The sequence below is a fragment of the Patiria miniata genome, unplaced genomic scaffold (assembly GCF_015706575.1).
Source record: "Patiria miniata isolate m_02_andy unplaced genomic scaffold, ASM1570657v1 HiC_scaffold_3, whole genome shotgun sequence".
NCBI lineage: Eukaryota > Metazoa > Echinodermata > Asteroidea > Valvatida > Asterinidae > Patiria > Patiria miniata.
The window spans coordinates 28,739,657-28,760,423 of record NW_024037069.1 but is presented as its reverse complement, the minus strand read 5'-3'; the positions used below and the strand labels follow the sequence as shown (position 1 = coordinate 28,760,423).

The following is a 20,767-nucleotide window of genomic DNA, read 5'->3' as shown; positions in this document are numbered from 1 at the left end:
GTTCGCACGTGCGTACTACACCCGTGCGACAGTTCCTCGATTGCTTTGTAAAGCGCATGCGTAGTAGACTGTCGCACGGGTAACCCGTGCGACAGTCTACTACGCATGCGTATTAAGCCTGCGCGTGAATCCTCGCGCGCGCGTTTGGTAAACAGCAAGAATAACATCTGGCACGTGATGGTGAACTGACCAGTGAGAGTTTGGCTCTCGATCATGAATATGTATGAGGTATAGTAAATAATATTTATAACCCAATTTCATTCATAGTACTCTGGTATAATGGTGTGTCACTGACACTCGATTTCGTAGCTCAAAGTTTTGATAGTTGCAAAAGTAGCGAAGCCTGGTTTTGGAGTACGAGGACACAATTTTTCTTTGCTCATGGAAGCGGGACCTAAAATGTTTCTTCCGGAGTGGAAGGTTGCAGACCAGAAAATCGGTCCGAAATTGCCTACGCCGGCCAAATCACGATTTGCATGCCCTCAAAATCTTCAGTATTTGAGCATGCTGTGGGCCATGAACTTGAGGGTTTGTAAAAAGTATGGGTGGAAGCCGTGCACAGGACTGTGAGCTTGTAGTTCCGTTCAATTTGGATGAAATTGAGGCCCTTAAAGCGCTCTTTTTTACAATGGAGTGTAGGCATCGTTTTTTCAAAAGTGCGATGGGCTTCATGACTATTTTCAGGGGTGATCATCGTCGGATGGAAATTTCTCCTAAAAGTCATCAGTTGACCCCCCGAAAATTGAAAAGAAAATAAAAGACGATGAAATAAGCTTTAATTTGATGTGTGTCTCCAACACCTTGGAGAGTTGTGAGTATTTTCCCCATATTTCTGAAGTGGGAGCATTTACCATTGGGGTCAAAAGGAACAAAAACTCAATTAACTCCCGTTGGGGGCGCCCTACTGCAAGGTAGCCGCAAACAGAGGGCTTGTTTTCAGGCCAGAAATCGCAGTCAGAGATTTTTTTCTCTTGGCGGCGCACTGCCTTGTGAATCGCCCGAATTTTACACACTTAATCAAAGTAGGCCTACATGTATAGTTACTTCCTATGTCATATGGACTGCAGCATCCGCGAATCTCTATTAGCGTTTTGTTTTCTATTTCTAAACGAAGGAGCGAACAGGTTCGGGCAATAAGATGTGCAGGCCACGGAATAAAGTACGTTTTAAATAGATTTTCAGGAACGGTCTTAATCCGTTCGCAGAGATAAAAACATGTATATTAAATATGTTACAATTGATACATGATAAAAAGCTTGTTAAAACTTGAGCCCCGAAAAAATGGTGGAAGGTATTTACATTCCATTTGGATCAACAAACCTGCTGACATGAACAGTTTTGCTACCTACAGGTAAACACTTCAAAGTTCTTAGAAATTACTACCGACACATAATCTCCAACAAAAGACCAAGTATTGTTTAAAAAACCTTTTCTAGACATCGTCTTTGTTCCAGGCAACTTTGAGCTCTCTGACAAAAAGTCTACTTGTCTTAGAGTGGATGTCTGTGACTTGTTTTCAAACGGCCCTGGTAGGCATGTGGTGCGCTCCATTAGTTATCATCACGTTCTGGTCGGATCACACTGAAGTTCTCGTAATGGCATCGATTCACCTCCATATATGTCTAAGGGAAGATAAAAATGAAACGAAGTCTTCGCAGAGTGGTTTGACCTAAAGAGGTACAGTCTGTCGTGTTCAACTTCCCCCCCCCCCCCCGAAAAAGTCCTTTTATTTTTTATTTTTTGTCTAGCAATACAAAAGTTATTCACATTTGAATGAGACATTGTACAAAAAGGTGCAAGATGGTCAAAAGATAAAAGTCGAATTTTTTTGGAAGAGCAAGGACAGTACATCTTAAAGGCAGTTTGAGAGGCTCACACTCTCACACGAACCCATTTCATAACGTTTACATCAGCTGCATTGGCTACCAGTTAAATCCCGGATACTTTTAAATTATTGGTTCTGATTTACAAAGGCACACATGGATTAGCCCCAGTTTTAGCTCCAAGAAATAATCGACAAATATTTATCCACCAAGAACTCTCCTCTCTAGTTCCAAAGATCTTCTCACTCCATATCCAGTCACCACCAAATCGTACCGTCAACGTGCCTTCCAATTCACTGCTCCCAAACTATGGAACGATCTCCCAAACCATAACTGACCCACCTTTGAGCAATTCAAACTGCATGTACATCTTAAAACTCGCATGTTTATTTTCACAAGCGAATAGAGACTTAATTGTATTATGCACAGGCGCGGTTCTATGGGGGGCTAGGGGGGGGGGGGCTGTAGCCCCCTCCACAATTTTGTCTAGCCCCCCCCCAAAAAAATAAATTCCGTAAAAAAAAATGCATTAGAAAAAAGAAGGATTGTGATGTACATGCGAACGGTCTCCCCCTAAAGAAGAAATAGCCGTGACAAGGGTGCATTAGTTAATATAGTGCAATGGCGGATCCAGGATGGGGGGACCAAAAGGGGCCATGCCCCCCCCCAAAAAAAAAACCCAAATTTTTTTTATGTCACATCGCAATAAAGGCAGGCAATGAGTACACCACCATCTTTTCCTCAAAAACAATTGGTTAAAGTGGTCAGAAATTGCCTCAGATCGCACAAAATTGTTAAGCGGGCCCCGAACCACACGCCTTAAGTTTTTGGACCCACTTTTTGGGGGACCAAATTTTTTTTTGGCCCCCCCCCAAAAAAATTGTATATGCAGCAGAATCGGCTGTTGTATAGACTGGGAGATTTTACGAAGTGTTACTGTTATTTAGAGCATAATACGGTTGTTCGAATGTATACCCATGCTGTGGAAAACCTCGGCGATTTTCAAAATCTTCCAAAAATACATACAAACATCGCTTAATTTTTTAGGAGTGGAACATAAGGGGTGTTTTTTTTTGGCAATTTACTCACGTGTTCGATCTTATTGTCGTCCATCTGAGTCAAGATGGAGATCAGTTCCTTGAAGGAGGGTCTCCTGTCTGACTGTTCCTCCCAGCACCGCAGCATCAGGGAGTAGCTGAATTTAAATCAGATATCACTTAGTGCGAAAATGGAGGGTTTTTTTTTGCACCAGACAAGACAACAGCCATGTACAGAGAAAAAAAATATCCCAGGATCAAAACATCTTACGAGATGTGGTTTTAGTTTTACCCACTGTGGTGTCATCGTTGTTATTTTACTCCAAATGTATTCAAATCATTTTTGCCAGCACAGTTGCGATTATCTCTTTGCAATTAGCCCTACAGAAGCACTGTGTGTGGGCCTATAAACGGCTCCGAGACAGACGAAATATGTATTTTAAAAACTTTGTTTAAGGCGACGCACTCGGACAAATGGAAATCGCATAATGCATGGGATATCACATTGCTGCAAGAATATCAGTCAAAGACAACTTTACAAGCCATTTTAAACACATCCTTTCTCGTTGTACATATCATTTTACTTAGTAAATATAATTGCTGTAGACTTGATAGGTGATGGGTCAAAACAAACCTGTATAAGTTCTTGCTAAGAGGCTGACCAATCAGTTTTTTTAAGAGATAGAGTTTTGCAGTATTTTTTTATTGTAATAAATGCAAATTACTAGAAAATTACATAAAATAGATTTGTAGTATCTTACATTTCCTCACTACAATTGCTCGGCTTGGCCATGCGGTAGCCAGACAAGAGCTGAGTCGACAGGGACTTAGTGGGGATGTCTGCGTAGGGAGTTCCTCCTTTAGGAAAAACAACGAGGGAAAACGTTTTTGCTTCATTTTCACAGCAACGTTAACAATTTAGTGACTAAACTGTAAAACACTATAGAAACAGGGTCTACGGTTTCCTTCAAAATTCTCAACGGGAAGGGAAAGTTTGGATATGGTTTTCAGACTCACGAGTCCCTGTCCTAGTTTTTCATCATGCATACATTTGTTTCCATGTTGTTGACAATATCAGACATAACATAATGTCGATGAGAAAATAACACGAAATGAGTAACTGAATAGGGAACACGAAATGAAATTCAGTGAATAAAGAGTATGAAATAATAGGGGCAACGAAGCATAACAATAGTAAAATTAATGCACAATTTGCGTATAGCTCTGATTGCGATAATTAACGAAGAATTGTCTTTAACTATTCTTGAATATTTGTGTACCAGCGGTTAACTGGATTTAATTACCAGGGATTTTATTTTTATTTTGACTAAGCACCAAATGGGTGTTCATAAGCGCAATATTCTGTGTTATAAAACTAAGCCAAGCTCAGTGAAATCGGGGTGAGAATGTGAGTGCTTTATCAAATTGAAACAAAGTATGATAAATCATTAACCGATATGCATTATTATGATTTGACCCAAATTGTACTCCAACGGAAGTAGGCCAAACCAGTTGTGGATCTACAGAATGTAAGATTATTTCCTAAACGCGATATCTCCATTTGAAAAAGTGGCAAATTTAACGATTTAACCACTAAAAACGGTATAACAGCTGTTCAAAACTTCATTTCCCCCCGCTTTATTGTATTCTTAAATTGTGTTGAACTATAAAAAAAAAACCTGTCGAAAGTGGCTTGGGTAGCCATCAGAGGGCGGGATTCTTATTGGTAACAAAATGGCGTTGATCGGATTTCGGAAATTACTTGTGTATGCCTGAAATGATTTGGGCCTAAGGACCAGTTATTCCTCATGAATTGAAACCTAAATACAATCACCCACATGATTGCAGTATTTGACACACTAACAATGGCTTTGCATTTAACGTATTGCATTCATTAATGGAGGAACAAACATTATCATTACTTGTTTTTAGTTAGGCATCTTTGTCACCCTGGGATTTCTATGGAATAATGGGAAAAGTGTTGCACTTACCAAGAGTGGCAATTTCCCACAACAGAATTCCAAACGACCATCTGTTCGGAAACAACAAAGATATTATAGTATAATTATTTACGAATACATCGGAAAGAACATTACAAATTTACGCATTTCAAACTTGGTAAACTGACACGGTGTATTATGTCATTAGACAACAATAACAGACCAAGACTTGAGCGACTACATGTGGCCGAATAGCTTCAAGCCCCAATGAAGTCCAGCAGAAATATGATTGGGTAGGGGCTTTCATCTGGTCTTTGTTTCTTTATACTTACATGTTTTCCGCACAACATGGAATACTTATAGGCACTGGCAGTACGGGATATCGATAAATACCATGACTGTGGTCAGATAAATGATTCAAATTCAAGTGGCGTTGCTGGGATCTCAAATTGGCTGGGGAGGAACTGAAAATAAACTAAAACAAATTAAAGGATTTCCAATGTACTCACACATCACTCTTTGTGGTGTAGATGCGAAGGTTGATTGACTCAACAGCCAGCCAACGGGTAGGAACGCGTCTCTGAAACGAAGAAGACCCATCTCATAACCCGGTGACCAACTATCGAAGACATTACTGAGGTTGTACGGCGCTCGCGCTCAGATCGCATGCGCGCAACCACTCAGTGCTCCTTGGACCCATCCCGTTTTGGAAGTGACTACGTCATACACGGGCATGCACCACTGATAAGTGGCCCCGATTTGCTAAACCCGTTGTAGCATGAATTTAGGTTTTATGAAATACGGACTCATTGGTGGTATTGCGCATGCTCATGCATAGATAATTAGGAGGGGGACTGGTCACGTGGGAGGGTTTAACCAATAAAAGGGAAGAAGAGTCCGATTTTCATACGAGTCCGATTTTCATATGACACCGTCACTTGGAACTTCTTCCGGTTCCAATAGTTCCAATGATGTGCAATGCTACTCTGTGTGTAGTGGGCGTGGTTTAAGTCGAAATGACGTCACACTTACTTACTGGATAGTGTGATCCTACCTCAATAGTGGCCTCTAAATGTGATCGCTGGGTAGTCTATGTGGCGAGGTTTTTTCTGAGATGGGTGCACAATATATCGAGTTCTTTCAGTTACAAACCTACTAAATATTGAACAAACGAGGTTGAGACATGGCTATAACAGAGGCAACAATGTCGAGGCGTAACTAAAATGAAACTGCGATAACAATCGATACCGTGGATGTTTGAATGTAGACATCCTCTCCTCGAGAAAGCCCAAAGTCGCCAACTTTCGCCACCAGTCCCCGTCCAAGCAGAATGTTTCTTGCTGCCAAATCTCGATGAATAACCTGCATATTTGAATGTAATTTTTAAACATAATGGTAAAACTAAAACTCATATCAATAATCTGATAAAACGCAAATTCATGAAAATGTTTGTGAGCAGTTTACTAGTGAACATGGAAAAAAAAATGAAGTATCGATATCGTTACAAACCTAGTGTGGACATTGTTTTGTTTTCATGTAGTTCAGAAAAACCTATCCAAAAAAACCTCATTTTACTCACACTGTCAAAACACTTTCAAACAAATGTTTTTTATATGATTTTTGTTTGTGTTTCGCTTCATTTTGCCACAGATAATCCTAAACCAAAATCCCTCTAAACCTGTTTTCCAGAGAAGGGGAAACGATGTGTGGACGTGGGCAAGTCCACACAACGCCACTGCTACCTGGTTTATGTGGACCTCTTTTGATGTAATGCTTGTACATCAACTCAAACTAGACTCTGACACAACACTGATCATGAGGTGACGAATCTAACCCGATTAATGTTCTTTATAATACACCAAGCGACCCTGTTTGCAAACACGTTGTGATCATGAGACGCCGACCACCCTTCCCCTTACTCTTTGCTACATTGCCTACCTCAGTTGCAATAGCTTTAAACCACTTTGGTGACTGGAATGGAAAAAAAACCACTTTGGTGACTGGAATGGGAAAAAACACTTTGGTGACTGGAATGGAAAAAAACACTTTGGTGACTGGAATGGAAAAAAAACACTTTGGTGACTGGAATGGGAGAAACCACTTTGGTGACTGGAATGGGAAAAAACACTTTGGTGACTGGAATGGGAAAAAACACTTTGGTGACTGGAATGGGAAAAAAACACTTTGGTGACTGGAATGTGGAAAAAACACTTTGGTGACTGGAATGGAAAAAAACACTTTGGTGACTGGAATGGGAAAAAACTTGGCTGGTTGGAATGGGATTAACCACTGGTGCTTGGAATGGAAAAACCACTTTGGTGACTGGAATGGGAAAGCCACTCTGGTGACTGAAATGGGAATACCACTTTGGTGACTGAAATGGGAATACCACTTTGGTGACTGAAATGGGAAAAAACACTTTAGTGACTGGAATGGGAGAAACCACTTTGGTGACTGGAATGGGAGAAACCACTTTGGTAACTGGAATGGGAGAAACCACTTTGGTGACTGGAATGGGAAAACACTTCAGTGACTCGGTTGTGTTCACATGCCAACCATTTTGTAAACAGGTGACACTGTCTCGAATGACTAAACATACCCCGGATGTGGCAAGGTGATTCATGCCCTTGGCAACATCTAAAGCAAAAGCCACCAGCTGGCCAGACGACAAGGCATCCTCATCTGACTCTGACTGTAGGCGGGCCTTCCTCAGAAAGCTGCGCAAATCACCGTTGGGAAGGAACTCCAATGCAACGTACAGGACATCTGACAGAAAAGACGAAACACCCATCCCAAATCAAGTTTGCAGTTGTTCATGATTATGCCGCAAACTATCGGCTATTTTGAAGTTGGCCGCATTTTAATGTAAAGGGTCCTAGCTCTAACTCATATCTCTTGTTTGATCATACACGTATACGAACAACGATTGGACGGTACATACAGGGACCGTCTTGAAAGTAAAGCGAAAACCCTTTATTTAGAGATTTGATTGAGCGCCTGAAATGATGATACATTGATGAGGAAAATCTATGTTTTAGATTGGTTAAGAAAATGTAGGAAATACTCGGCTCGGTTTCAAATGCTTTTTATTACCTATAATAATTGAACTTAATTTCCAACGTGTTTTCTTTTGAAATGCCATCAGCAAAGTCGAAAGAAATCTAAACCAGAATTGATAGCGTTACCTTCCCGTTGGCATGCGCCAAGAAGTGCTACGACGTTGGGATGATATCCGATGTTCGTCATGGTTCGAAATTCGGCCATAAAGTCCTCCCTGTCCTTCTGAGTCACGTGACCTGAGGCACAAAATTTAGTGAATGAAGATTTCAGTGTAATTTAACGGGTTGTTTTTTTTTTCCATGTACAAGCCCTAATTACGGGTCGTATACATAAAAATGATTCTATTTTCTGTAATTGGATAGCAATCTAGTTTGTTCAAGGAGGCTGAATACTAATGACATAGACGTCGCCAGGATTTTTTTTGTAGAGGAGGGCAAAAATATTTTTCCCCCAAAAATGCTTGTATTTCTTAACATATTCTCGATTTATCAGTTTTAGAGGGGGACAGAGGCATTTTGCCCCCTCCCCCAACCCATGAAATTTACACCAATTGACTTCGCGCCTCTTTTTCTTATTTTATGTGGTTTTGGAGAGGGAGTAATAAAAAAAAACGTGGCTAGCCTAACTATGGTAAAATTGAACAGAATATTGTCCGAGAGGTCATACATTGCCACCTTGCTCATGACCTTCACAAGGTGGCGCTCTTCTTGTCCGATTTTGCGTTGTTTCCTATATGGACACGTAATAAATTTACTCTAAAAAAACCCCAAATAACATGAAAATCATTCAATCTGACTACATTTTTCCAGTCAGTATTGATATATAGTTATGTACATAACTAAAGTTGGAGTCAAATCCAACTACTTTTTCTAGTCATAGTATGAACATTTGCATGTTTAACTAAATTTCTAGCATATTTTCAATAACTAGGAAAACCATTCAATATTTTGACTAAAGACGGCTCTGATATTTGCGTCGTTACAGCGACCCCATTCACTGAGAAAATGGCGTCTTGGCAAATCTAAGCCGCGTCTGAGTTTCATGGCTACGGCTGCAAATTACGCACGGATCTATGGGAAGTGACTGCAGCCGCTTGCCAGCGGCATCCATAGGCACGTGCGTAATTTCCAGCCATAGCCAAATAATTCGGACGCATTTTCACCTTTCAATATTTTAATTGCCGCTTTGGTCACTTGTCCCTCTACGTTGACGGCCCCTGCTCTCACTTCGCCAAAGTTTCCCCTGCCGAGGATCTTATTGTCAACGGTGAGATTGCTCCAGGCAACTTCCCATCTTTGAGCCCAATCCGGAAGGCCAGGCTCTTCGTAAATTGCAGTGTTTTCGTCTGGTAAAACCGTGTCATCGTAATCGACTGTAGTCTGAAAAATGGTGGTAAATAATCATGTTGCAGTGTTAACAAAACAAAGCAACAGTTATCTCCTCATATTAAAGAAAGTCAGTTCAAAACTGTTTTAAGTTCGACGTGAACTGTTTGTCATTATTGCCACTTCTATTTCAGGGGGACAGAGTTATTGCAAAGTTTACAAAGCTGTTGTTTTTATCTTAATAATGGCGGTCAGTTTTCTTTGAGATTTTACTTGAAAGCCGTATAATTGAAAGCCGTATCCAGTTTCAGTGATCCTAGTACGCCATTTTGTGGTATAGAATCGCCAATGTTGCCAGCTTGGTCGTGATCCCCAGCTACATTAGCAGTACCGACTAGCGACATCAAAGACTAGGTAAATCGGGTCACTGTCAACGTATGGGGTTGGATAGCTCAGTTGGTGGAGCACCGGAATGTCAATCCGGAAGTCGCAGGTTCAAACCCCGCCCCAGTCAATTTCTGTTCAACTTAGAAGAGAATAAGAGAAAGGATTAAAAAAGACACTAACCATCTCCACAACTCCATCGCTGGCCGCCGGAGTGTGCCGTGCACGACGCTTCAACCGCAGTTTGCAGCCACAGGCAACGACTACAAGAATCAGTACTACGCTACTCACGCTGACGACAACAATGACAACTGTAACACGGCCTTCACCTTAACACGGTGAAGATGTAAGAAAAACATGTTTGAACAAGGAAGGGAAGTAGGAAAATCTGGGGCCTGAAATTGGCAACAAACACAAATCGTTCGGCACGGAGAAAGCTGGATTGATAGTCACTGGACACTGGTCACAGAGTCATATCGGAAGGCTAAAACGAAAGTAACAAAATATTGCGCATCGAAACATTACTTGGAGCATCAGAAGAAGCCATGGCTAGCGCCTGTTGATCAAAGGCATACATATCACAGTTGGTAAGCCACTGGAGCTGCAATCAGCAGATCGGAGGTTCAAACGCCACTCAAATAGTATGTAACTTAAACAAATTTCTTATACAAACAGTAATAAAATATTACAGTAAATCAAATGAGCAGATCACTGAAGTTTATTACCAATCAAAATGTTACAATTCATTTCATACAATATTCATAGGAGTAAGATGGGAAGAACTGCCAAATAACGTTACCTTCGACTGCCACTACAAAGGTACACGTGGCACTGTTGCCGCTTGCATCCGTGGCATTAAACTGCACTGTAGTGACACCAAGGGGTAAGATTGAACCAGACACTGGATCATCTACAGGTGTAATGGGTAGCATGGAGTTATCCATGACAGTGGCTAGCTCCCAGGTTACATTGGCTGTGGCTAAGCCAGCATCAGTACCAACCGTGAATGCCGCTGGACATGTAATCACTGGATCTTCATCATCTGAAAATCAAATGGGATACAAAAGAATTACAGATTGTGATTCTATGTCAACTATGGACTTTGTGCTGAAGTCCCCGCCAAGGGAGCAAATAATTAAAAGCGATTCACAAGTAAATGAAGTGATTCATAAGAGCAGAGTATTGCAAATCAAAACGAGATCAAAATTTTAACAATATTTAGATTTGCCTAATCCATTCCATGCATATTTCAATAAAGTCAACTGAGAGAGAAAAAAAAACCCTAGAAAATATCAAATTTTCCTGTTTAATCTTTGTTCTAAAACAAACGCCAATATCATTAATTTAAACCAGCACCAAGCCTGCCTTTGCCTTGCGGGGTAGTCTTTTTACGTACCAGCATCCGGGGCGCGTCACGTGTCCGGGTAGACGCATGGGCCTTGACTAAAGGCTAAGCCTACCTTGGCGCGGTTGCAAGAAAAATGCGAACAGAAAAGGATCACCTACCAATCACGGTTACGAACATGTCGCACACTTCACTGTTCGTGTAAGAGTCAGTTGCAGTGTACTGCAACAGATGCACACCGGTGCTCAGACTTAGTCTTACACTGCCACCAATGTCGTGCTGGGCACCAGCGACATCAATGGAGACGCTAAAATTCCCTGTGTTATCAACGACAGAGTCCAGAAGCGGTAATGTAAATGTGGCCACAGGTGCAGCACCATCAGTGGGCACTGTTTCATTGGCAGGACAGGTGATGTTAGGAGATTCGTTATCTGCGATATCAAGATGAAACAAATTAAAACACAGCTTGATTCAAAACGAAGAAAAACCATGAACAGCATGATAATCCCGGGACTTGCTAAACTTGACAAATAGGCTATCAGCTTCGGTCAAAATATTGGGCCACCGAAACAGCAAACTGCATAGCGATTTTTGGCAAGATATGCACATCTAGACGGTTGGAAAATGTGTGATAGCTTTCTAGTATGAGCGGTGGCAGTTTTGGGAGTGTTATAACTTTTATTTATTTTTTTCGAAATGGCCGCCAAAATGCATGAATCGGATTAATTATATGTGATCACAAGCGTGTTTTGGCTGCCATTTTTTTTTTTAAGTGATAGCACCGAAAAAGCTGCCACCGCTGCAATGCTTTCACATAATTATTTTCCAACCTCAGGAGTGCATACCTATGCCAAAAGTCACAATTACCATTATTCCCTCATTTGATACCGACCAGAACCCAAGGATGATGGCCTACAAGTGACTTTCTCTAATTACCCCTTTGATATAAATATTAACAGAATGTCTCCAATATGCTATTGGGATTTTATGTTATGTTTTTGAGCTACATAAACAATTACTACACACAAGGAATATTACAAAAGCCAGAAAACATCATACATTGTGTAACACGGGAACATGAAAAAAAGATGCAAACAATTCTGTGTATTGTGTATCGTAATTTACCCTCAACGGTGATGGAGAAACTGCATACACCTGTCAATCTCTCATCACTTGAGTCAGTAGCCACACAATGAACAATGTAGGTGCCGACACCAAGCGCTTGCCCACTACTATCAACATTGAAACAATTGAGATTCATCACTCCAACATTATCAGTGGCATCGGGTTCAATATAGGTCACGTAGGCAGTTGGTAAGCCGGGTGATGTTGAAAAAGTGAGATTCTGCGCGCACGTTATATTTGGAGGTTCCATGTCTGTAGTTGAAGAACCAAAGAAAAACAAATTAAAACTTGATTAATAAAAAAAATAGATCAATACTCTATGTAGCATATTTGGGAAGTGGGGAAAGAACAAAGTATATTTCAATATTTTTTTTAGCAGCTCAAACAAAAACGCAATATTTTGATTTATTTGAGATCAAGCAAAATAGGTCAAGCATGAAGAGAAAAAACAAACAAACTGGAGTTTCAATTTAAAAAAAAATGACAAAAACGTTTAATGACACCAGAATAAAAATTCACTGCATACAATTTTCATGTGTGCATGAATCAGTACGCACATGCAGGCTGTAGGCCTACATGCAGTTTTAAACTAACAAGACTAGATCACAGTCTAGATGGTCGACTTGAAAGTGCTTATGGCTTTCTCTGCCTCCTAAAAAAATGATATATATGTCCACCTTGGGCCTAGGACTCCAACGATTATGTGTTAATTGAACTAAGTAATAGATAATTAAAATTGTTTTACAGTTGCTTTTTTGATTCAGTTAATCAAAAAAAAGCAGTTGCTTTTTTTGATTCAGTTAATCAAAAAACAAAAACAAACTTCATTCAGGAGGGGCAAGAGCATGCATCAAAAATATTGTTAAGCATAAAAAAAAACAGTTTCAAACATTATATTATATTTCTCAATTTAGTAAAATTGATTTTTTTTTTTCAGAAGTGTATGCATGCATTAAACAATCCCCAAGACGACCAATGCACTTAGAGAAAAGAATGTCACATCCAACTTTTAAAAAGAACAGGGTTGTTGAAAGAGTCATAATGGTGGCTAAAAAATTCTTCCTTTTGAAGAAACATTTGAACGCCCTAAGCTTTTCAAGAACTTGTTTAAATGTGTCTGCATGTGCTTGCAAGCCTAACCGCCACTACCCCTCCCCCTTTCCCGATGTACCAAGGTGAATATGGCACTGTTGCCGCTTGCATCCGTAGAGATACAATTGCATATGAAGTTCAAGCTGATTGGGAAGTTCCCTACCCTATCCATTCACAAGTAATCCCTCACCGGCAAAGAAAAAACAGTTGGGGGTGACCGACAGACGCCATCTTGCCTGACTGCAATTAATTTTTGCCGTAACGCGCGGCCGTACCACTGCGTGTACATGTACATAGTACAAATCCCCTGCTGTACGTGCGTCACACACAAGGAACGTTGCGCGTCAACCGGCTAGATGTTCTGCCCATGGGACTTCGTTGCTAGGTAAAAGGGCGCCCTCTTTGTTGGCGCACGGAGCCCATACGAGTTTCTAATACCACAACCGTACAATGATGAGAAAATTATGATTTACTTTTGTTATCTTAGACTACTTAGAGACAATTCGTGCTCACCATACACGATGACTGTAAAGTTGCAGTAGGCAACGTTACCAGCAAAGTCGACAGCAAACAAGGACACGAAGTTATCGCCGAGAGCAAACGGTTCGTTGGTGGTCAGCACCGAACTCTCGACACCACTTCCTGAATCGCTGACTGTGACTCCAAAATCAAACGCCGAGGCCGTGTTCGAGCCAGGATCAGTTGGCACGGACGGAACACTGGATGGACAGTCACTGAACACTGGTGGACTCGTGTCGAAGGCTAAAACGAAATATTAACAAAATCGCAGCATCGAAACTACTGTTACTTGGAGCATCAGAAGCAATAACTAGTGCTCCTTGACCAAAGACATTGACACAATTTGGAACCACTAACATACGGCTGGATAGCTCAGTTGGTACACCACTGGAACGGCAATCTGCACAACGAAGGTTGGAACACCGCTCCAGTCATATTCTTTGATCAACTTACATGTAAACAAATTCCCTTACATTACAGTATTAGAGTTGCCACATGTTTAAAATAAATCAGACTTGAAATTTTACTAAAATGAAAGCCTGATCATCATTCTCTTCTCTTGACAAGAAAAATGGTCTGCACCCACCAGTGATAATGACATTGAACGAGCAGGACGCTTCATTTCCAGAGCTATCCACGGCGGTGTAGGTGAACTCATGGGAGCCGATGTTCAGAACCAAAGGCGGCGAATACGAGTTAGTTGTGACGTCTGAGTTGTCTGTGCCGACTGGTTCGATCCAGTCAACGGTGCGGTTGAGGTCACCTTTCATAGCGATTACCCTAAGATCGCGTGGACAGGTAATCTCCGGTGGAAAAGGATCTTTGGGGGGGGGAACAAAGAATTGTAACTCAAATCATCTTCTAATATGAAACAACAAAACAATGGATGTATCATACATTTCGCTATCAAGCTTGACAAATTGTTGAGGTTCAGTATGAAACAAAGTAATTCGGAAGCCAAAAAATGAAAACCTTAGTTGTTTATAGCAATATAATTCATGTCGTCTAACAGAAACGAACACTGCAAACTGTTTTTTTTCCTCAGTGTCATCATGGCATTTAGTTATTTCGGGCAAAACTAAACAGGAAGATTCAGCTATAGTCTGTGTGTCCCTCCTGATAGTCATACCATACATAAGCCGATGGATATTATACGTGATCCGTTCACACAACTACAGAAGTAAGGGCAATGTTTGGCCAAAACTAAATGTACCACGTTCCTTGAGAAAGGTGCTTTCTTCGTTGGATCCAACCATAATTCTTTGTATAACAAGATGGCCGCATCCCTATATATGATGTCTTTAGTGTATTCTCTCATTTAAAGTAACAGGCGTTGGCTCAGCACAGCAACATGATGTTTTAGGGCGGGTATGGCGATAAAATATCAACGATTATACAATATGAGCAAATTTTGTTACTCTCTCATTTATTTCCACATATCAAATGTCATCTAATACACCTAGATTATTTGGCAGCCGTAAATATGGGGCATAATTAGCTAATTAAATTAACCTCTGATTCTCAGTCGTGTATGATGCTATCTGTATCCACAATTCTAACAAATATTTATCGTGGATCCATTAAAGCAGCAATAACTTAATAAAATGATTAACACCAAACTGAACTTGTACAACTCACCTAGAACACGCAGGTAAAAATCACAGTTGTGTTGCATCGTTAGTGAAACTGTAGTATAGACCGTGTATGTGACCAGAATCCTTCTGTCGTATCCATCAGAAGTGAATGTGTATGAAATGGGAAAGGAATCCCCGTTGTTACATCCATGATCAGATGGCCGTATAGGGAAGCATGTGTACACCCTCTGTACACCAGCAGGCGTAGGGTCGGTCCACGTGATGACAGCAGTATCACTAGCACTGGTGACATTGACCTCAATGACTGCTTGTCCATTGGATTCTATCACAGCTTCCGGTGGGGGGCAAGTACCACCAAAGAAATCTACAGAATTTTTTAAAAAAATAGTTATAGGCCTAACACACACTCTAAAAAGAACATAAGTCAGATTTGACTAGAAATCAGTTAAATCATAGCTTTTTAAGGTCATCTCGGTTCAACTGAAAATCAGTCGATCTGACTAAATTTATCAAGTCAGTATTATTGACTTTAGGAACATGTAGATAACTAAAATTGGAGTCAAAGCCAACCACCTTTTCTAGTCATAGTATGAAACTATGCATGTTTAACTAAATTCCTAGTCAATCATTTTCAATAAATAGGAAAACAGTCCATATTTTGACGAAGTTGATTTTACAGTGAATAGCCTAGACTGCAAGCTTGAATAGGTATACAGGTTGCTGGTACCGTGTTTGACAATAATTGCTTATGGCCAAATGTTCGTATAGCCTAGGTTGGGGCATGGGTCAGTCTTAAGCTGTCTGCTTATAATGAAAATGTTATAATTTCATCTTTAATGAAAACAAAAAAACCTCTTGTGTTGGTTATCGTGTTTTCCATTGAAACAGTGGACGGAAGTTTAGTGTGCGGTTAAACTTTCGTCGAACGCACATGAAAAGTTCATCACCAAAAGTCTCCTTCTTTAGGAAAAAATGAAAATTCATCTCTTATATCAAGGGGACTACCGCCCTTCATCGTGATATAAACTGGTATTAGAAATAGAATCCAACATTTACATAGACCCTGTATACTTAGAAAAAAAATGCAATGTTGTAGTCGAGTGTTTTTTTCCCGAGTACAAAGTACTGTCGAGTACCGTAGGTTACCGAGTACGAGAACGAGTATGAGTAATTGTACTTCCGAGCACAAGTATAGGTCTCTGAGTACGAGTACTTGTACAGAGACAAGTCAGGAACTTAATTCGATTTCTCCGGAATCTTATCAACCGTTTCAAGCTGAAAGTATCTATAAAATAAGGCCGTGGTAAGTCAAGCTATACCATATTTTTCGAGTTCTGCTATTCGAGTACGAGTACTTTGATGATTGAGTACAATTTCGACATGTCGAGTACGAGTAACTTTCTGCCCAAGCACGAGTACCGTCATTTCGAGTACGAGTACTTTGACATTCGAGTATGAGTACGAAAACTACAACACTGGAAAAATGTAAGCAAACATGTTGCCCAAATCTCGCAAATGCAAGAGCGATGTTCGCGTTGGCACCTAACAGCTGTTGTATAAATCAATTAAAGATCTGTTAATTGACAGACACTGTGATGTCTTACTATCATTATCGATGATGCAGACTTGTGAAGTTGCCCCAAGAATGCCACTTGGATTTGGATTCGTCAGGGTCAAGGTGAAACAGTGTATGTCCGAATCTGCGTTTTCTATGCCATTATCCAGCACGGGAACATTCAAAGCCACTCTGTTATTTGCCGGCTTAAAGTCTAGAGTGGTTGACACGGTTGTGTAATCTGTTCCATTCACAGCCGTGCCATCAGACGTTGCAACATCTGTAATCAAAACAGAAAGTAAACTATTTTCACACGAACTAGAGGAAGCTGGTTTTCGATATGTATCAACACCAATGAAGCATCCGTTGCTGGTTTGCAGCCTCGAGTAGTAAGTTTTGATCAATAGAAAAATGTATGTAGCTCCTCAAAAAGGGTGCAGGCCAGTAAATCGGGTGCATACTTTATGTTCTCCAATACCTATGTTCCCGAACCCGAACCCTAACCCTAACCTGGACACTTACCCTAAGGAATTTGGGGAACACAGTCATTGAGTATTGGGGAACATCGGCTAGACCCCAGTAAATCGGTCCAAAAATACTTACGCCGGCCGAATCACGATTTGCATGCCTTCAGAATTTGAGCATATTGTGGGCCATGAACCTGAGGGTTTGTAAAGAAATTAGGGTGGAAGCCGTGCACAGGATCGTAAAGTTGTTTTTTTTCTGGGAAATTGGGATGAAATGGGGGTCTTAAAAGCTCTCCTTTTTGCAATGGAGTGTATAGGCACCTTTTTCTTTTCAAAACGGCGATAGGCTTCAGGACTATTTTAAGGGGTGATCATCTTCGAATGGAACTTTCTCCCAAAAGTCATTTAATTACCCTCCAAAATTGAAAATAAAATAAAAGATGATGAATTAAACTTTAATTTGATGTTTGCCTCAAACACCTTGGAGAGAGAGTTTTGGGTATTTTTCTAAATTTTTGAAGTGGGGGCATTTAGCATTGGGGTCTATGGCAGTTTATTTACTGGTCTGGACTGCACCCCTCAGATGAGTCAGTGACATGCTTACCGACCGACGAACTCGCAGCGTCATGAGGGCCAGTCCGTATTACGTAGACCGTTGCCATACCAACATCTTCAGCTACAGTGTAGATGGATTCCTCAAATGCGTAAATATCTTCTGAAATTTTCCATTTTCGTTATTAATAATATTTGTGAGTGACTATAGTTAATGCAACCTTTTTGTTTTTGACATTATTTTCCAATTCAACAGTCGTAACTTTGTCATGTAAAGTGAAGCAGGAACGTCCTTCAGTCGATTCTTTCATGATTTTTCATACAACAACTTAATACTGAAACCATTCTAAGAGAATGCTCAAATTGCAATACTTCCTGAATTCCGTGGTTCTCATTCCCAGTTTAAAAGATACTTTGGTAGAAGGAAAGTTTTGAAACTTTTACGGAGCATGTTTAATTGCAATTAAAAGTGAGTGCGGGAGATCATTATTTATTTAGTTACCGGCATTGGTGAAGGTTGTTGACATCTGCGCTATCACACAGGCAGCATAGAGGATAAATAACATCATTGAAGCCATCGGCATCGGTGACTGCAGGTCTTTTAGGAGAAGTCCAGTGAACCTGTTGAAAGCAAAGACACCCTTCTTGTTATTAAATCAAGAGTCTGTCTGACTTTTTACCTGGGCTGTGGTGTGAAGGACAATAGCATATGTCTACATTATAACTGTTACCTCAACGTTAAGAAGACAAAAGTTATGATAAGTGGAGAAAAGATAGACCAGCAATTACAAGCTGATGGTGAGGACATTGAAGTTGTCAATACTTTCAACTTCCTGGGTTCCCTATTAATTGTCAGTGATGGTGGAAGCTCTCAAGAAATCACAAGACATCTCGCCACGGCAAGGTCAGCAGCCATCGCCCTCACCGACATAATTATATGGAAGGACATAGGAATTTCTAGAACCATAGAAATCCAAGTTATGAATGCTCTAGTTTTCCCAATTGCATGCACCTATGGGTCTGAAACATGGGCAGTTGCAACTCAGTGGCGGTTCTGGGGGGGGGGCAAGGGGGCTAAATCCCCCCCCCCCCCAACAAACAAAAATTCATAAACAAAATTGCACTGGCAAAATGTAAAAATGTGACGTACATGCGAACGGTCTCATCCTAAAAAAATAGTCATGAGAAGGGTGCATTATGTACACTTTAAATATAGTGTGCCTGATTGTAGGATTTTTATCAGTGCTCCTTATTGAAAATATGGCACGAGCCCCCCCCCCCCCCCCTATTGATTTTTGGAAGTGTCCGGCGAAAATAACCGGTCTATATTTCAGCACACCTCCCTGAAAAAAATTCTGGATCCACCGTGCTAACCCCCCACCCCCCAAAAGAAAAAAAAAATGGCTCTAGAACCGCGCCTGTTGCAACTGCAAGGCAGACAGAAACATAATTAATGCTTTGGAGATGCTGTGAAGGCGGAAGATGCTGAGAATATAAGAGAAAGAGCGGAAAACAAATTATTGTGCCAGAAAGTTGATCGGCGATGATACGATACCGTGTGCCAAAGGATTGACAAAAACAAACTGCAGTATTTTGGCCGCTTTTCAAGAAGGCAGACTTTTCACGTGGCAGACAGAAACTCCACTGGGCCGATGGATTAAAGGAGCTGACAGGCATGTCTCTGACCTCTGCCTACCGGTGAACTTTGGACAGGTGGACCTCCATCATCAAAATTCATCACCAAAAGGGTCACCATGGGTCAGTCATGACTCTCAGGTTTAACAACAAACGTTCAAGACATATTGGATTATAATGCATTTTATGCATTTCATTCGTTTCAAATAACACTACCCCTTCAAAATCCAAAGAGGACTTTTTAATACCTATAACCTTTTGACGGTACAGCTTGATGGATATTACACTTTTCGAAAAAAACCCAGTGAAACGCCATGCTCAACCTTTTGATCACAAAGCACCATTATGTTAATAGAACTCATTTCATAAAAATAACGGCAAGCCAGACGGAATAGTTTCATGGGGTGTTAAAAGTCCTGGGTCCGATTGAGTTCAATTGACCCAGAATGCTAGTCTACATCTGCACTGTCCTTTTCCGGGTCGAAAATTACCCTTTTTCTGATGGTCAAATTAACTTTTCCGGGTCAAAAAGTCACATTTGTCTGGGTTATTTTGACCCAGAAAAGCGTCGTTTTTTGACCCGCGAGTTTTTGGAGTAATACTAGTACGATCTGTAATCCAAATAAGATTTTTTATACAAAACTCGCTGGGTAATTTTGGGATAAATGCAAATAATCCTATCTAGGGCCTATACCTTAATGCGCTGCCAGAGACAACAAAGTGAACATTCTTTATAATGGAACCTTTCCGATTTTTAAACGTTTGAAATAGTTGAGAATAAAATTGCTCAATTCCATTTGCAAATTCTAATGCAGTCCTGAACATCAACTTTTCATCCGGTTTCTGTCATTCCGTGACTGTCAGCCAGTGAGAAAGGTAGCCAGTCTAATTCACAAGTGGAGTGATCAGCGGGGTCAGAGAGAACGCTTGACCGACCAATATGGGACAAACAAGACACACTTTATAATACATGTAACATTGACAAAGATTTCTCTTTGTCTATTTGCTTTGGGAAATTTGTCCGAGAACATGTCTTACAATTCCGAAAGTCAACTACCAACGGGGAGAAACTACCGCCAATAGAAGCTTGTATTTACGCTACCCGCCTCATATCAAGGATATCCTGGTTGCATTTTTTTTTGTAATGGCCTGCCTTTAAGGGTTTAATCAGACATGTTTGCTAAACAGTGCATGAGAATTTTTGATTTCATATGAGAAAATAATTGATAAATATCATACTTGTAGAAACATGAAGTGTCCATTACGTACCTTTAAATCCGAGTTGCCCGTGAGAATCGTTGGATGCAAAATAC

The 20,767-nt window shown here is 40.6% G+C and overlaps 2 protein-coding genes across 2 annotated transcripts; both read right to left on the bottom strand.

Annotated features, from left to right (window-relative positions):
- Positions 1–1,003: 1,003 nt before the first annotated feature.
- On the bottom strand, positions 1,004–8,903 carry LOC119736634 (tyrosine-protein kinase receptor Tie-1-like). The gene is made up of 9 exons (XM_038210647.1): positions 8,843–8,903; positions 7,986–8,096; positions 7,400–7,566; positions 6,049–6,162; positions 5,310–5,380; positions 4,852–4,892; positions 3,622–3,718; positions 2,913–3,018; positions 1,004–1,622 (listed from the first exon to the last, which is right to left on the bottom strand). Exons 1-9 carry the CDS (start codon positions 8,901–8,903, stop codon positions 1,551–1,553), a joined length of 840 nt encoding a protein of 279 aa, XP_038066575.1. The 3' UTR covers positions 1,004–1,550.
- Positions 8,904–10,102: 1,199 nt separating this feature from the next.
- On the bottom strand, positions 10,103–19,544 carry LOC119736632 (hyalin-like). The gene is made up of 10 exons (XM_038210646.1): positions 19,516–19,544; positions 18,322–18,440; positions 16,850–17,080; positions 15,289–15,609; positions 14,237–14,470; positions 13,645–13,893; positions 12,040–12,291; positions 11,076–11,345; positions 10,369–10,611; positions 10,103–10,125 (listed from the first exon to the last, which is right to left on the bottom strand). The coding sequence occupies exons 1-10, from the start codon at positions 19,542–19,544 to the stop codon at positions 10,103–10,105; spliced, it is 1,971 nt and encodes a 656-aa protein (XP_038066574.1).
- Positions 19,545–20,767: the final 1,223 nt, after the last annotated feature.

Excerpts from the sequence above, each read along its gene's own strand:
- LOC119736634 (XM_038210647.1), bottom strand. The coding sequence starts at position 8,903 with ATGAAACTCAGACGCGGCTTAGATTTGCCAAGACGCCATTTTCTCAGT. Across the intron at positions 3,019-3,621 it reads AGCAATTGTAGTGAGGAAAT|CTACTCCCTGATGCTGCGGT; the intron begins GTAAGATACTAC and ends ATTTAAATTCAG. Across the intron at positions 1,623-2,912 it reads ACGACAATAAGATCGAACAC|ACATATATGGAGGTGAATCG; the intron begins GTGAGTAAATTG and ends ATCTTCCCTTAG.
- LOC119736632 (XM_038210646.1), bottom strand. The coding sequence starts at position 19,544 with ATGGAGGTCCACCTGTCCAAAGTTCACCG. Across the intron at positions 13,894-14,236 it reads GTTCAATGTCATTATCACTG|CCTTCGACACGAGTCCACCA; the intron begins GTGGGTGCAGAC and ends ATTTCGTTTTAG. Across the intron at positions 10,126-10,368 it reads CTTTGTAGTGGCAGTCGAAG|GCGCTAGCCATGGCTTCTTC; the intron begins GTAACGTTATTT and ends TTTGATCAACAG.